This window comes from Crocodylus porosus, unplaced genomic scaffold (assembly GCF_001723895.1).
Source record: "Crocodylus porosus isolate Cpor-Errol unplaced genomic scaffold, CroPor_comp1, whole genome shotgun sequence".
NCBI classification, from domain to species: Eukaryota; Metazoa; Chordata; order Crocodylia; family Crocodylidae; genus Crocodylus; species Crocodylus porosus.
Window position 1 is genome coordinate 34,187,929 of NW_017728911.1, and position 17,801 is coordinate 34,205,729.

A 17,801-nucleotide genomic window follows, 5' to 3' on the forward strand; every position below is an offset into this window, starting at 1 on the left:
GGAAGAAGGGCAGACCTGAAGGTTTTCATAGATTAAATCCACAAAGATAAAGAACAAAAAAAATAGCAGCTTCTTTCTGTACAGACATATAGATGAGTATCTGAACCGTAAAAAAGTTATAAAAGTGACACAAAAGACAATGCGTATGCAAATGATCCATGGTCTAACATAGAACTGCAAGACCCTTCGAGAAGTCTTAATAACAGAGAGAAAAGGGCAACAAAGCGCCGGATGCTTGAATCCGCTTACTGCTTTCTGTCGTCTCCAATTTGTGTGTTTCTACGTGCGCTTTCCTGCAAGCCTGCGAAGGAAGGCAGGCTGCCACGACGGAGATCTCTTCCGGTTCGTCTGTTTACTGTATTGATTTTTGGCGTGCGATTGACTTTTTGCACGAAATGCATGTGTTTGGCTCACCACTGCCAGTTTTGTCCAGAATTCGTAAGGGTGGGTGTTGGGTGCAGGGGTGGCGGGGAGGGCCGATTCTAAACCCCACCCCGTCTTCTCCATCATGAGAAAAAAAAAAATTCGGTTTTTGTCCAGTTTAAAAAAAAAAAAGATCTAGACAAATTTGATTTTTTTTTTTTTTTTTTAAATACCAGTGTATGATTGAATGGAGTGTATTGGTCAGTATTTCCTTTAAATAGAGCAGTTGGTTACTGTGCTCCTTTCCATGCCTACAAAAAACAAATAAAAGTTCAGTTTTTTGGCAAAATTTGGCAGCGTTGAAAATGGTAACAACCTTAGACGAATGATGGCCCTTTTTAATTCTTTTACATGTTCCTAAAAAGGTTAAAGAGCAACATTAAAAATCCAGTCTTTTTTTTTTCTTTTAAATTCAGTTTTTATAAAGACCTACAGTGTTAGGCAGGTGTTTGTGAGGGCTACCAGGGAGGCACCTAGCCTGTGTTGTAAGGTTGAACTTGCACGCAGATATGTTTCCCATTATGAAGCAGAGAGAGACACAGAGAGAGAGAGAGAGAGAGAGAGAGAGAGAGAGAGAAAGAAGAGGGTGGATGAGGAAGGAGAGAGAGAGAAAGAGACACTGGATCTCAAGTTTTTCTGTTGCAATGAAGTGTTAACATTAGCGTTTTAAAAGGCCAACTGCGCCCCACGAGCAGAGTCCATTACCGAAACAAACATCTGCTTGCATATTGAAAAAAAAGAAAAAACTAGAACATGTTTACTGAAAAGAGGATTCTCCTGTGTGCAGCTATGGCAGTTCTGAAGATCCACTGAGGTACAGTAGGCTTTTGAATACATTGTATTTTCTTTCTTTCTTCCCTCAATTGCGTGCGTGTGGGTGGGTGTGTGGGCGAGAGACTCTTGTACTAAGGATCAGCAGGCCGAAGACTGGGGCAAAGGCAAGGCCCTTTCATTCTTGCGTCCCCCGTTCATGTGTGCGTACGGCTGTCTCTCCTCGAAGGTGGCCCGCAGGACCACCACGCCTGGGCCATTCTCAGCTTTGTGTCCTGAGTGCTTGTCAGTGGGTTGGAGGGTGGAGGAGGGGTCTAAAGGAATGCTCTCCATGTTTTCAGTCTCCAGGTCAAGCTCCTCCGTGTCAGGGGGCTTGTTCTCTTCACTGTAGAAGAAGGAGACCTCTTTGAAGGCTGGGTCCAGCTCGTCTTTAATGCTACCGATGATTTCCAGGAAGGAGGGCCTCATTTTGGGGTTGTACTGCCAGCACATGCGCATCAACTCAAACCTGGAATTAAAACACACACAAAAAATTGACTAAATAAATGCTTTTTTGTTCAGTGGGTGGCTGACTTCAAACTGCAGCCACCCCAAGGCTTTTCATGCGCACCCTGGGCAAACCCAATGACTAAACACACTGAATCAGAGCGTTTGTGACACAAAATACAAAATACACCTCTGAGAAAGAGTACAAGTCTTCACCCTACCCCCAAACCCAAAAAACACCATATCTAGTTTTAGATCCCATTTCCTAGTACCCAACAGGCCAGCTCGAAAATGCTAGAAAGGTAGGATACCGATTTCTAGAGATGCAGAAAGATAATTTCTACCAGACTTATGCGATAGAAAGATAATAGATTTCCAGGACCATTATTAAGAGTGTAGCCAGGTCACTGGATTTCTTTCATTTGTGAATGCGGCACAATGCTCTGAGAGAGAATTAGACCGGAAGTGGCCACTTCCTGCCCCCAGGTGCTAGTCTCCTAAAATGCTCATGTGAACAAGAGTTGATCCATGACAATTCCTGTCTCCTTTCCTGCAGCCCCAACTCTGTGGGCGCCACCCTTCTTTTCAGCTTGGTTATCTGAGAATAACAGTATAGATGCTAGGAAAACATACCATTTTGATTCAAGCCCAAGTGATGAAGAACGTATCTGGGATAAACCAGTTAAAAGGACCAAGCCTATCACCGGCAGGAGTTTTTCAAGCCTCTGCTCATTTTTGTATCCTTTCCAATTCTTCCATGATTTTTGGGACACCAGAGAAGGCCACAATTTTCCCTATCAGTATTCACATGATTGTTGCATATAGAGGTAGCAGAACCGTTGTTCTCCGCCTACTCAGTGTTTCTCTTGCCCATGGTTATCACCCAGTGCTAAGTCACCTGGGTAATTACAGCATCTTACAGACCAATTCAAATCCTCCACCCTGTTACTATGACCCTAAAAGACCTTAATAGTAGGAAAAAAGCACTACAGCAAAGTCCAGAAAAACAAAAGAATGAAGCCACAATTTTCCCCAAGGAAAAAAAGAAAAATCACCTTGGAAGTTTAAATCACCTTGTAGATCTGAGCACCATTGTTTGGTATTTCTTTTAAGAGCCTATTGATTGACTTGCCTTTTTGGCCAGGGCTACGTTACTATTTTACAAAGAATGAGATCACCTGTTTAAAACACATTTATGGTTCTCTCTCCAATGACAGCTGCACACTGGCAAAACAAAGCCACGAGATGAAACTGCAACATATGCAGGATGAGGAGCGTTTTTTGTGACGTTAAGACTGGAGGTCGCTCACAGTTGGGCCTGCCCTTTGCACACGACAAAACCAAATATGTCTCCCTTGGATGGCTGGAGTGAGCGTCAAGGACGCCTCCCGTTATGGCAGCAGCCAGCTAATGGGAGAAAATTAATATAGAAAACCTGAAGGCAATGGATATCATAAATGTGACTCAGAACCAACCAACCATGCTTTATGCGGGAAGGCATCTGGTTAAAGTAGACTCATCTTTTCAGGCTGAAATAAAAAAGGATCTAAAAACAGGAGGACAAAAGAACGTGCGTCAATCAAGACCACCCCAGAGGAGTTCTCCGGTGATGCGGTAAGACTTCTTCCTGCGGCTGAGACCGGGAGCTGGAGCTACCTGTGTTAAGTTACCGGCTCAGCCAGATTGCCTGTGAAATACTGTCCAGAGCCCTTTGACTCTGGGCTTCAGGTCCACAAAACAGGCAATATTTCTGTAGCCAATGAAGTGCTGGGACAGCACCAACCACGTGGCCTGCCCTGAAGTCAGGAAACCCTGGCCTCCAGGGTCATGGCTATAGCAGTCAGTCATACCATGGCTTCCAGGGCCCGTGCCATGGCGCCAGGAGTCTGAAACCGTTGCAGCGGTACCCTCCCACTCAGACAGATGCACCCAAGTACAAAACCAGCCCAGAAAATCTGCTTCGTGTCAACCGAGAGAGGAGAGAGTAATACTGATATTGTACCCGGGGGAGCCCCTCTGATGAATACGGCGACAGCGAGATAAGACAGATTGAAATGCTGCCATGTATGGGTTGAAAGCACTGCAGGGAAATGTTTAAATACAAACACAAGTTATCTTAATTGAAACACATTTGTAACCACAAACACATTTCTATTAACGCTTGGTTGGCACCACAGCAAAAAAAAAAAAAAAAAAACAACAGCCCGGCTATATCCCTTTAATTTGCAACGGCCAAAAAAGTAATGTCGGCAAACAACCCAACACAGAGAAGTCACCTGAATGGATAACGGATAATTGTGCACCACGTGCGCACGTGAAAATGTGCATCTACCACTTGTTTCGTGTCAGCAGCCCCGAGACACATTTTTCAAGCTAAGAGTAAAGCCAGTCATTAAAAATGTGTCATCCCCTCCCCCACCAAACAAGGAGAAAGGCTGTGACATAAATATATAAAATCCATTTCTGTTACTTCATTGCTGTTTCCTCTCCAGCTGACTGCTACGTCCCTGAATAGAAGCATCAGCTGGAGCCAGGAACACTGGATATTCACTGGCTCTTTGCCCTGCGGCCTAGGGGCAATGCTAAGGACATACCACAAGCCGTAGAGTAATGCATGTGACATCAGCACAAACAAGGACATGTGATGCTTCTCTTAAGCTAGTCCAGATTCAAAAACCTTACAGAGCTTCCCATAAAAGGGATGCTTTTTTTTTTTTTTTTTTTTTTACTCTGGGATCTTGTTTCCACTCTCAGTGTACCAGACTGCCGTCCAGTAGGCAATGGAGGAATTTACTAGCTGATAAAACTAGCTTTTTAATTAAAAAAAAAAAAAGTTTCCTTCTGAGGGATGGTAAAGCAGGCTTGGGAACTGATATGAATTATGAGGCAGTGGGATCTTCAACCTTCTCTGAATTAGCTCTCCACTTTCTGTCGACAGAGCAGCACAGCAAAAGCCAACGTGTTTGTTGTGCTAAATATTAAAAAGGTGAAAGAAGAGCCCCGGTGGAAAAGTGATTTACTTCTCTGCGATCTACGTATTTGTGATTCGCCTCCGCTCGATCCTTCATAGCCATGTCGGACACTCAGGAACTCGGTGCGAGGGAGGAGTAGGGTCCTTGCTGGTCTCCTGCCCGCTAGGAGACAGGGCTGACCTCTGTACTTGTCTAGTGGTAAAAAGCTGGCTGGAAAATGAGCTATACCCAGGGACAAAGCAATACTTGGAGCTGTGTAATTTGGCTAACAATCTGGGGGAAGCAATCATTCAATGCACCCTTGCTTCAAAACACAGCCAAATGCCACCCCGCGCAACTAAACTAACTTCTAAAATCCCAGTGAGAGGCTACGAGCAGTAAACTAAGCTCCCCGACACGCAGCCACAGCCTGCCAAACGCTTGCAACAATCGCAGTGTGTAAACCACATCTCACTACAGATGAGCAACAATGCCTTTCATCGGCTCTACTGCCTGGCCTCCATCTGTTGTAACATCATGCAAAATATTTCAGGGGTCTGCAGTTTAAACAGGAATCAATCCAAGCTTCGCTTGCCCATCAAGAGTTGAATAAAAACACCTGGAAAGAAACCTCAGTTCCTTCTGTTGAGCTGTTTAATATTTTCCCCTTCTGCGAATCCCAGTGTAACTGCCAAGCAACACCCAACATACCCCATCTTTAACGAACATTAGGGAAAACCCCGGCTAAACTGAAAGCGAGAAATAAACTACCATGTATTAAGTCTCTGGCCCAGTGAAAAATGAACATTTCTCCACAACCAGAAGTTGGTGAAGCAGTGACTTACAATCACAGCTAACACAAGGATCTTACACAGAAACCCTCGTGGAAATGACTGCAGGGCTTACGGCTGTTGTCAACAATGGTGCAAGACGGCACCCTGCAAACCGAAGTGAGGGAAGCTCTGATGCAGTCCTTCTATGTACACAACTCAGGTTTTGCCCTTGGCTCTACCTCCTTTTTAGAGGCCTCTGGATGCTGGTACATTCCCCACCTGCTCTGAAAGTCAGTACCAAATGCTGCCTTAGATACCAACAACCCACAACTATGCTTTAGCTGCTTGCACGATGGACAAATTTAGAGAAGGGGCCCAGTGCTGAAGAGATACCACACGCTAGATTTCTCATTGGTGATAACTAGAGCTCCTCTTCTGGGCTTGCCATTTACACTATGCTGAGTCCAGGCAGTTATTGACTTTCCTGCAGCAGGTGGACTTTGCTTGAATTGATATTAAAATATCCTGGACCAATGGACCAGCTGCATTAGGTTTCCATTGCAACTGGTGCCTTCAGGCTAAAAACAGCCCCCAGCGGGACCAGCGTGCCAGGGAACCGGATGCTTTACCAGGAAAATCCAACATCAACCTCCATCCCAGAGGGGGAACCTTCTTTGCTTGAGGCATAAAGCATTTGGTGAAATAACTAGACCTTGCATGAGCTGGTGATGCAGGGAGATCAGTGCCTATTCTGTGACAGGACACAGAACTGTATTTCCCAAGACCTGGGCTTTGTTCGGCCATATCCAGGAATGAGACAGCACCAAAGGGGAAGACATCATGCACTGCTTGCTGACACCGCATTATAACAGGTCAGGCTGAAGGGGAGCAGCCTGAGGTACGTTTGAAAAAAATGGATCAGACAGGAGAGCTTGGGAGTCCACCTGGAAAGGACACTGGAAAACCCAAATAATTGGACTGAAGTGGCATCTTTGAATTTTTACAGCATAGATGACGCCAAGAAATGTTATATATGATCCAATCCACTAAGCGCCACTGGCCCATCTTTCCCTTAAGTGGCATCTTAAAGGCGAAGATGGAGAGAGGCGAAGGGAGATCCAACAGCGGGGTTCCTATTTTGGCTCTTCCCTGGGGGAGCAGCACTACCTGCAAGCTGGCAGATTTCCCAATCTCTCTTTCTGTTGCAGCAGCTACACAGGAAACAAGACTCAAACTTTACAGCCCCGGGTGTGGGCTACTTGGATTCTGGGTTTGAGTGTGCCCACCAGGCTCATAGCAAAAAACTCAAAACTGGACTGTTAAATTACCCAGGTTGGGAGTTTTGGGTCTGGAGTTGTGATCTGGTGGGGACTCCAGCATGAAAGTGAGAGCATCTCTCTCGGGTCAATATGAATGAGCCTCGGATTACCCCATCAACTCAGAAGTTTAGGATTGTGAATCCAGAAAGATGACAAAGCCAGTAGGGAAATACAAATCGCCCAAGCGAGGGACTAACATTAGAGGGATGGGGGGGAACACAACAGGGGTTGCCAACCGGGCTGAAGACCCACGTGGGAAGGCCCCAGGGAGCACGCAGCAGTGGCACGGGGAAGCGGGGGTACTTGGGAAGCACCATCACCACACACGGTCACTTCGCATTTGGGATCCCCCCAGCTCTAATCCACATCCAGAAGGGGGTACCTGCTAGGAGGAGTACCCACCAGAAGGGGTACTCTCCTCAACAAAGGTCGAAAAACTTCTGCTATACAGTATCCACACTGTTCCGCTTTGCTAGCTGGCGACCCCATGCAGATTCATCCAGCAATGAGACCAAACAAGTAAAATGCTCGTGGGAGTGACTAGCTGGTCTTGCAGTGATCTACCTGCAATTCCCTCCTACCCCAGCTAGATATACACAGCAAGTTAACGGCGAATTTCTAAAGCTAAATCCACTTGCCCAGTTCATCCACACTGTACAGCTTCCTTTTTTTTTAAGTTCCCTCTAGTGCTTCCTGGAATAACAGCTGCTCACCTAGGATCTGTCATGTTCCCAGCCCCCTACTACACAATTCCCACAATGTCAGGCATGACTTCAGAGCCATCTGACTGCCAGAAACTCCACAGAATCATGGACAGGAAGAAATGTGAGACTGGGGAGTCACACAGCAGCCATACCGCCCCTCTCCTCCTCCTGCCTACGCCGCCCATTACCCACCCCCTCCAACAACAAAACAAAACTGAATGTCATCTGAAACCAAAGCGAGCACTCCAGCCAAAAAAGCTTTTTTCCTAAGAATCCTAAGCCCCTTCTGTGGGCCTCCAACAAATTTCAATAACTGCAAGACATGGCATTTCCTTCCAGAGAGCTCGTTTGGGAAGCATATCAAAGTAGTAAATGTCTGAACAACCAAAACGACTGAACACAAAAACCCAGCAGAAGCATTTCAACAATGTAAAGCAAAAAGCTGAAAAAGTCTATGCTGGTTAAAGAATCTCTGGTATGAGGCAGCTTTAGTGGACCTGCATGAGAAAAAGTGCTCTTGGCCACTATTTTTTATTTGTGGTTTATAGAAAAGGCAACTCTGAGCCAGGGAGAAGGCATGGCTCTCAATGCAACGAGCACCCATGACTGTGGCAGTGGATGCTAAGTTGCTGCAGTATCTTATCTGTATGCAGAATTACGGAAAAAGCTTACATCCCAAAGAGAGAACACACTGGGAAAGGACACTGGAAAACCCAAATGACTCGACTTAAGTGGCATCTTTAAATTTTCTGCTTGTTCCCAACACTGCTTCCCAACAGCATTATTTTAAAATAGAAATCGTTAAGAAGCAGAAGTCTGTGATAAGTCCTCCAAATAATACCATTCATTTTACGGAAACTGAATTTGCTCAGCACCAGAAAAGGTTGTTGATTGCATTTTAGGGAATCTAATCCTTAGCCGTAGTGAGATTACTGTTACTAGTAAAGGTGTTTGATGGCATCTATTTAGATTGACAGGGACACCTCCAAACAGTACCTAGCACTGCAACAAGTTTGTCCTAGTCCATCACACTGCGTTCTTGGTCATTTACTAGCCTTTACACTGGGGAGAAGATCAAAAGGAGAGGCACATAAATAATTAAAAATACTTAGTTTAAACCAGATACAGGACCAATGAATGGTAGCAGGAAGAACAAGGCAGGAGTCATGGACGGAGAAAAAGGACAGTCAGAGAGAGAATGAACCTACACCCATTAGCTTGAGCACCCCATCAATGAAGTGGAAACAGCACTGTAAGTTTGCAAGGGTATGAAAGCTGGCTTCTCCCAACTGCCACTGAGCCCTGATAAAAAAAATGACTCTAACATGTTCATCACCACACTGCCAACAGATCCATTCACTAGAAACAAGGAGCTAGATTTACCTTAGAAACTTGGCATTTGAGTTTCAAGACAGGAGAGAGGGAAACAAATGGAGCACGTGAGAGATGACTGGCAATACTTACAGCATATCAGGACAGTTGTCTGGTTTGTCTAGCAGGCCTCCCTCCATCACAAAACGGAGAACTTGCTCGTTGGACATGCCTTGGTACGGCTGCTCTGCTAATGTCGCAATCTCCCACAGGACGACACCAAAGGACCTGGAAAACAATTGCAACTTTAAAGGCACTAAGCAAACAAGGCAGGTTTTGCCTAGAGCCTGGTGGGGTAGCTACGAGAGGGTGACTGTTCAAGGAACCGGTAGAACCCACTCCAAAACGTTCATCTAAGCCCATAGCTCAGACTCGGTAATGACCAAACATCGTTACCGTCTGGTGGCTATTTGGTGACCTAATGCTAATGAGCTTGGTTGGCTCTGTCTAGGCCCCGGATCAGAAAACCCATCACCAGCTCTTGGCCCTACTCAGCAGCCGACTTTGTCATGTTAGCAGAAGCATTAAGCTGAGAACTGGCAGCGCTAATGAACTCTTCTCCTAAAGATGGGTCCTCATGGGAGGCAAAAAAAGGGAACATGAAAGAGACTTTGCCATTGCTGCTGCCTGCACATCTTTTCCTGGAGGACTTGCATGTTCAGGGCTGACCAGGCACTAAACTCATCGTATAAATCATTTTTGAAAAAGCAACATAACCCTTTAAGCAAACCACTTCCAGAATAACTGCTCTGACAGGCAGGTGGTCACCGGAAGGATGTGCATAACGAGTCTCTCCCCTCTCTTATACTGAGGCACTTTTGGAGAAGGTGGACAAACAGGAAGACAAGGCTGCTACCTGCCTTTTCTCTTCCATTGTATTGGAAAGACTGAAGTCAAAAACAAGTTAAATGCTTAAAAAAAAAAAAAGTGTTTTTCTCCCCCCTTCTTTCCCAACTCCAGCTGTACTCTGGCTAACAGACGCATGCTGAAAAGGCAGCAAGTGTCATATGGTTCTCCCTCAAACCTGCTCCTAGAAGAGGTAGGATCCCAGGGCAATACTAGTTTCTCCATCTGCCATTCTGCTTTAGCAGCACAATGTGAACACCAAGATGTCTGGATACAATAACAACCGATGATCCTCTGAATGTCACTTATTTTGGAGTAGCCATGGGAAAGATGCAGCTCTGTGATAACCAGTTTCTAGCGTTAAGAGCCAAATCTAAGCTACTAACTTCCATTTGGACATTTCAACCATCACGGGAAGCTCAAAGGTTTGTTTGCAATATACAGGGAAGAGGGTCTTGAAAGAACTACCTGCCGGCTGCAGGAGGGAAGCAGCAAGCTGAACGGCTCATTAGCTATGGGAGAGGAGCATCCCTTCTGATGTACACACGCTTGTGAAACTGCACACTTCTTTGAAGTCCCCGTCCCTCCCCCCAAGGTCCTGCCCTAACTACCGATGTTTTTTAAAACTGTCCTTTGATAAATGTGCACAGGTATGCGTGTGCATGTGCCTCCACTGCTCATGTGCTGAGCCATGCTTTCTTTACAGGGAAAGAGGACTGTGTGCACTGATAGCAAGATTTCTGTTGTGAAAACAAGAGTTCAATATAACCAAGTACTTACAGTCGAGTGGTTTTATCTCTCTAGTTATACACGGCATCTAAAATGGGCTCCAGTTAAAACCAGAAGCCGCACAAGGGTTTTGCAACTAACCAGCTGTACTTGGGGAGAGGAAGTAAGTTCCTGTTCAGTTTCTTGATAACTTAGAACTACCCTGACGGCTACAGGAATAATACTGTTGAGTTTGTCCTGCAAACCAGCTGCAACCCTGGAGGCCAGACTCCAGAGAATGGTCCTTTAGCAGACAGATTAGCAGGTCACAACATCTTAAAACAGCAAGGACCTACCCTGTCAGCCCTGGCTCCCAAATGGTACAGCACTGATTTTAAATCCTCCCCCACCAGAAACAATTTGGGGGGGGGGTACATCTCCAATTACCTCATTCTTCAGTCCTCAAGAGCAATAAAGCAGAGAATTACCAAAGTCAAGCCCCACCCTTCAAATCCTTCAGCCACTCTTTTGCCGTCTGCCATTTCACCTTACAGTTTATAAATCCTGAAGTCTGACCATTTGCACAGTTTTGTCTTTTTGACATTTTGGCTTCCAGAAACGGCGTCTAAGAATGTGGAACCAGATGTCACAACATCCCAGCGAAAGGCAAGGAAAAGAAAAACAGTCTCAGCATTTTTATGTTTTGAACAATGGGGAATAGCCACAAAAATACCTAAACAACATTGTTTGCGTGAAGCTACTTCAAAGTCTGAGCACTGCTAGGAATCAGGTGATTTTCCTGGCATCAGGAAGGCTTTAATGTATAGCATCTGGTCTGCTCTACAAGTTATTTAAAAACTGACTGGAACGGCTGTTTTACCCACAAGCAGATCAAATAACAAGACACTGAGTATTTCATGACAGTGATAAGTTGGGCTTCAAGAATGTGGGCTCAAATCTTTGAATTTAAGGCTTCTGAATGTGGCTGGCTGAAAGTGAAAGTCCACATCATCCAAACACAGTACATTTCCCTTTGTTTAACTAAATCTTCAGAATTTGGCTATTATACCTACACGGTAAGATTTGAAGAGTCACAGATAAATATCCACAAAATTATTCTAGGGTTAGATATTAAACTCATCCTAAGAGAAACCTCTTTGTATGACAAAAATAATTGGGAGGCCGCTCCCCAAAATGTGATTTCTTTCTGGGACTGTAGAATTCATTTTTCCCTGTTTATATAGAAGGGACAGCTATAGAAGTCCACTACCAAGAAATTCCTTTCAAGGAAGCAAAGATCTATTTCTGCCTCGACTCTGCAAACAAAAGCTATGCATTTGAAAGCCGCGTGCCTGCATCTACTCAGCTTGAAAGTTCCTCTCGCACAAACTGTAGTACAGTAGCATCAAAACAGTCTTTATTTTTAGAACTATATCAAAGACATATCCCCTGTTTTTAAGGTTGGCATCTACCAGCCCCGTCTTTGGTGACTCACTGTTGACTCTCCAAGTTTTGCAGCTGTGGTGAAGGTACCTTGTTCAAGCTGCATCGCCATTAAGCTGCGGCAATATTCACTTAGCTTTGCTTTGGCTTGAGTGACTGACGGATTACAAGAAGCATACATTTCCCTCAAAAGAAACCAAACTTGAATTCATCCTTAAGTTATATAATTTGTGCCTTGTCCTTTAGAAGACTTTCTGCCTGGAATCTGAGGTTTTGTTCCAGTAGTATGCTGCTTAATTGGTATTTTTAGAAGGAAAACTAAGCAAACAGAATAAATTGCATGGGTCCAAGTAAAGTAACCAATCAAGCACAGTCCATTCTCTGTCTAAATGACAGCTGGGGGTTGCTGCTGGATTCACAAGTTACTGACTGACAATGAAAGCGTGTCAGTCACGTTGCTGTACTCCACAATTGTGACCTGCTTAGTTCCAGATGGCTCGCTGTGTGTGGGACCTTTGGATGACACAGCCTTCAAAATCCTGCCTCCTCTGAGTTGTTCCTGGCCTTCACATTCAGAGCAAGACCACCAGAAATGCAACCCGTTGGTATGTTCTGCCTCACAAGTGGTAGGTGTGTAATTGTGCTTTCTCCAGACCTACATACGGTTCCATACAAAAAACTACAAGATGTGGCTAAAACAGCAAATCTCACTTCTATACCTGCTTGCTTTTGTCAGCAGTATTCAAAGGGTTTTTAGCTGGATCCACAGTTTGTCACTTCTCCAGAACACACTGGCGTGGTAGGTTGAGAGGTTGCTGGCTGTATAAAAGTCGTGACCTGTGACTAAAAGTTTCCAGGAGACGTTCTGATGCTTTGCTTTGTTGCCTCTTACATAATGCCAGCTATGAACCTTTCACTCCAAGCTGAGGTTGGGGAGAATTACAGTCTACTGACTGCAAAATCCTCAAGCTGTTTAAAAATCATAAGTTTACTACTTAAATACTTTTTCTCCTGGCTTCTAAACACCTGGAGGCAACAAGCTGCCAATTCTGTAACCCATCAGCAATAAAACCTCTTGTTAGGAAGGCAGAGAAACATGACAGACTAAGGGGCGAAATGTTTTGCCAATACATAATCATCCCTTGTCAAGCCCTCCATTTACTTCAGAGGCTGGACACCTATCTACACAACTCTGAAAATAAGGCTGTTCGCAGAGCATTTCTTCTAAAAGGCATATCCTTGTTTTTCTAAACTCCTCTATTAGTAACTTCCTGGGCATGTCTACTCCAAATTACATTTTTAAGGGAGGATTTCTGTCTTGTGTTATATTAGGCAATCAAACGATGCCCCAAACAAAGGAGGAAATACACCAAGGATAATTCCAAAGAAAAATATCAGTGCATACATGTTCTCTCTACTCCTTATGGAAGACAGCAGTTGTATACAAAGAAGGTTTTGATAAAAATCAGGTCAGAATCCCTATGTCTACTTGATGCTTTCCTTGAGGATGGTGGATTGGGAATAACCAGTCCCTTTTCTAGGTGGCAGCACCAGTTTTTGCTGTGTGCAGCTGACTGTCCTGCACCCAGGCAGGTAACACACTACCTCTTCAGACTCGGAATACAATTTCAGACTCGGCCCGTCTACACACATTTCCTCCTCCTGCTGATGTTTATGGGAGCCTTGCATGCATCTGAGAGCAGAATTTGGCCTATGCGGTTTCTAATAGAGAATCTGCAATGGGAACAGTGCGAAATACAATAAATCATGGTAGATAAAAATACGAGAACCTTTGGAGACCTTGTGGATATCAGGTGTTTGTTCTAATCCGTAAGGAAAAACCTCATAGAAGTCCAAAACAAGAAAGTCTAAAATGTTATTAAAAAGCCACTTGTTACCAGACATCAGAGTGCGTTGTGAAGACTCCATCCTTCAGTGATTCTGGGGACATCCAGCGGACCGGCAGCAAGCCTTTCCCTCCTTTCCGATAATAATCTGTCTCATATATATCTCTTGTCATGCCAAAATCTAAAACAAGAAGCAGAAACATACTGTGTGTGTTATTATGCACCAAAAGTTTTAAAAATATCCCCAAAAAACCTGTCGAATGAAACCAACCGAGAATCATGGCAAGCATCTGGGACTTGTCAGCATGGTTTATTTTGCAGGAATACTTCACGTACGTGTCGCTCCCATTGGAACTAATGGGAATTTTGCTATTGACTTAGTTCTGTTCCCACAGAAATCAAGAAGAGGCTTGAAAGGTTGGGCGTGGGGGGGTGTTTTCTAGGACTAGACCAGTGTATTGGCTCAGGGATGGTGTCACTCAGTTCCACAAGGGAGCATGTGGATCCTGGCTACACAGATACCAGTGAGTCAGTGCCACCCGTGTTTATCACATACAGATTAAGACATTTTTTCCATAACTAACATCATAAACTGATTACGCAAGAAGCAGCTGAGCTCTGCATGTGCTGAGGTCAATGATTCTTTGCCCATTAAAAAAAAAAAAAAAAAATCTAAAAAGGTCGGTTGCACTAGAGTACTTAGGATCGTAGGAAAGTAGGGCCGGAAGGACCTCACAATGTCATCTAGTCCAGCCCCCTGCTCGAGGCAGAATCATTCTGATTAAGCCATTCCAGGCAATAGTATAACTTGCTTCTGAAAGTGTTCAAGCATGGAGATGCCACAATTTCTCTGGGCTGCCTGTTTCAATGCCGGACCACTCTCTTAAGTCAGACCACCCACAGCCGTGACCTGAAGTTTTCTACTTGAAATGACTAGATGAAAAAAAAAAAAAAAAATCTATTCTAGAATTTCCCCTTTTTATCCCCAAAACTTTGATTCAATTTCCCTTAAGAGTCTATTCAGATCTTGTAGAAGATGCTTCTCTTCATTATTGGAAAGCACAAGTAGTTACACTGCTCAACTTGGACACTAGACCTGAAACAGGAAACACACACAAGACTTGGCTCAAACATTGCCCACCTATTTCATGCTCTACTCAAAGTTACTTCTGGATTTTTTTTAAAAGGTCCGTATTTATTCATCAATTGCTACATGGAAAATGTTAGGCTATGAACAAACCACCTTAAACTAATAGTAACCTGGCTGGAAAATTAACTAAGTAGGGGGATCTGATGTTACTTCAATTATCACCACCCCTAGGGAACAGCTTCTTTTGCTGAAACTACAAGGTAAGGGGGAAATTCGCTTCACCAGCACGAACCCAAAGGATTCCGGCTGCTTCATGGTGAAGTGCAGCAAAGGGAGGAGAGAACTCTTCCAGCCTTGGCGATCCCCCCCATGGCTATTACTTCAGTGTGTGGCTTGGGAAAGCAGCTGTTTCTCCCACCATACTCCATGCACAGAGTTAGGGAACAGCTTCAGATCTCTCTCTGCCACTCCAAAGACAGTCCCATATACCACGGTGACTTTCATCTGGATTAACTGGAAAAATTCTATACAAGGTAATGCAAGTAAGTAACAGAGATGCAAGGAACATTAAGATGCTCTCTCCTTGCAAACATTCAATAAAAAACCTTCTGTGTTCTAAACAGTCTGGATTAGCATGTTGACTCACAATGATCCAAACTCTTCGGCTGTGAAGGGGTTTTCAGTATTACATAAGAACAGTATAGATAATTACTGATTAAAAGCTTGCACAGGTAATCGCTTATAGCTTTAAAGAGCAAAAAAAAGTGAGTCTTTCAGAGCTTAACACATTGTTAAATGTTTGGGAGGAGCCTAATGGCACCGATAAAAGGAGAAATGCTATCAGCTTTTTTTGGTTGCTGTAGCCATTAATTATGGGTACAAGCCCAGAGCTCCCTGGCAAGTGTAGTCCGGTCCCTGTGCCCTGCCACTGGCCTGAGGCTGCAGCACACTATAAGTCCTGGCAAGCAACGGGAGAGGAAAGGGGAGCCGTGAAGCAGTCACAGGGTGCCATGCTCAACGATGAAAGGACCATTACAAGCTCCTGCTGCCGCGGCAATGCTCTGCATGCAGAACGGGCCTGAGCACCAGGGGTGCTGCGGAGATGTTGGGTCGCACACAGGTGGGGTCTTTATCAGTGCATCCCTGCCTATGATGCTTCCCTGAGCTGCCATATCAAACTGACTCAGATTATAGCAGACCTGGGAAAGGGCACTTCATGCCTGGAAGCTTGTCTAACGTCTCTCCGAACTATATTGTTGATCCAATAAAAAAAAAAAAAAAAAGTCAAAAACTTGCTTCTTTCATATTTCTTGGACCATCTCAGTTAAAACACTCCAAGCCCTGCTAGTTTTATACTCCAAGAATCAGTTTCCTACAACAGAAAGCGTGCTGCTACACACACTATTTTAATATGCACCACTCAAAAAAACTACCAAAGGCTGAAGTCAGTCTCCCCAGAGAATAATCTGAAATTTCATCCGACTCTATTTTGGGGGCAGGAGTAGAAAAGGGTATCTTAGCACAGCAGCAGGAAAGCCATTTCTGTAATCTGGAGAACAGAATTCCAGCTCAGATTGGAAAGCCTCCAGCAGGAGCCAACCCCTGCATTCCACTTCCAACCCGAAAAGGCTTGAACATAATCCTAAAATGCTCCTTCCCAAATCAATAAACAGCAGGTGGGATTATTTGTATGTGCTGCAAACCCCTCCTCTGCCATAATTAGATGCTACTGGCAACCACTCCTTCAGGACCTAACCCAGATGGCTGAGGCGTTTACACCTGCACACATCTTGCACTGCAGGATATGTTTTAAACCTGCCCTCTCTTCCACATCTCTCCACTGTGCAGCATCAAACAGAAGCACTGCAAATGTTTCAATTCAGCATCAAACAGAGGGCCTAAAATGAAGCAGGTTTTTGGATAAATTGCATCCATTTCCAGGAATTATTTTTAGAATAAGTCTTCCTACTAACAGCTTCAAGAATTCCTCTGTTTTCCACAACTGAGCATATTATATTCGAGTTTCCCACTTGCTTAAGCACAGCTGAAACGCATGAAAACACACCTCCAATTTTCACAGTGAAGTCTTCAGCCACCATGCAATTTCTTGCAGCAAGATCCCTGTGAACAAATTTGTTGGCGTTGAGGTAAGCCATGCCATCTGCGATCTCTCCTGCCATCTGAATCATCTTCTTCAGAGTTGGAGGCGCCTGGCCAGGGTTATTCTGAGCAAGATCAAGGAGAAATAAGGCGTGAGATGGGTGGGGTTGGAAGGAAGGGGGAAGAAGCAACTGTTTCCCCTTCAAAAGTAGCAACAGGCTTTTCTTAATTTGGATCATCACAAGTCAATCTGACAAGACATCAGAACCAATGTGAACTGAAACTTATGATTACAGAGACCATAGCATCTACTTAGTGGGAAAATCATGTGTTCCCTCTTCAGCCACATCAAGCTTTGTTACAAAACAGGGCCTCCAATTAGCTCCAGCATAGCTGCATGTTCTATTTTCATGGATGTACCAAAAAAACCCAAAAAAACAAAGAGAAAGAAAGCAAGCAAGCAAACCAGGTCAAATTTAGTGTTAACATTCCTTTTCCTCCACCCCACAACATTTTAAAGAGAAGAAGCGAGATAGTTTTTGCAGACCTTTTGGCTGGCAGCTTTTCTATCAGCGTAAACAAAACAGAAAACATTACAGGATGATAAGTTATTCCTCCTCTCCCTTGCTCAGTGATCTGATGCTACTCTTGAGCGACTTGCATAGACCTACAAAAGGGATAAGGTCCCTGGGAGAACTGCTTAGAAAATGGATTTTACTCGCAATCAAATAAAAGTACACACATCACCATCATCATCATCACTGTTCGCAGGATGAAATCTGAGATTGTTGCATGTAGTTCAGCACAGTCACACACAGGTGTAACTTGTTTCAGTGTGTATTTTGCTGAAAGTCATCCTCTGGTTACACAGCAAGTCTACCGCAGCACTGCTAAGTATAGATCTAGTCATCTCCAATCCTGACTCAGTCTCTAACCAATACTCTACACACAGATCAAAACTCTACCTCA

The 17,801-nt window shown here is 44.3% G+C and overlaps 1 protein-coding gene across 2 annotated transcripts in view; it reads right to left on the bottom strand.

Moving 5' to 3' along the window:
* Positions 1-276: 276 nt before the first annotated feature.
* IGF1R (insulin like growth factor 1 receptor) overlaps positions 277-17,801 on the bottom strand; it is a 250,493-nt gene continuing 232,968 nt past the window's right edge. For both annotated transcript variants that reach the window (XM_019533782.1, XM_019533781.1), the window contains exons 18-21: positions 16,798-16,957; positions 13,694-13,823; positions 8,892-9,026; positions 277-1,702 (exon numbers count right to left, since the gene is read on the bottom strand). In XM_019533782.1, coding sequence (XP_019389327.1) covers positions 1,336-1,702; positions 8,892-9,026; positions 13,694-13,823; positions 16,798-16,957 — 792 coding nt within the window. In that variant the 3' untranslated portion in view covers positions 277-1,335. The remainder of the gene's footprint in view (positions 1,703-8,891; positions 9,027-13,693; positions 13,824-16,797; positions 16,958-17,801) is intronic.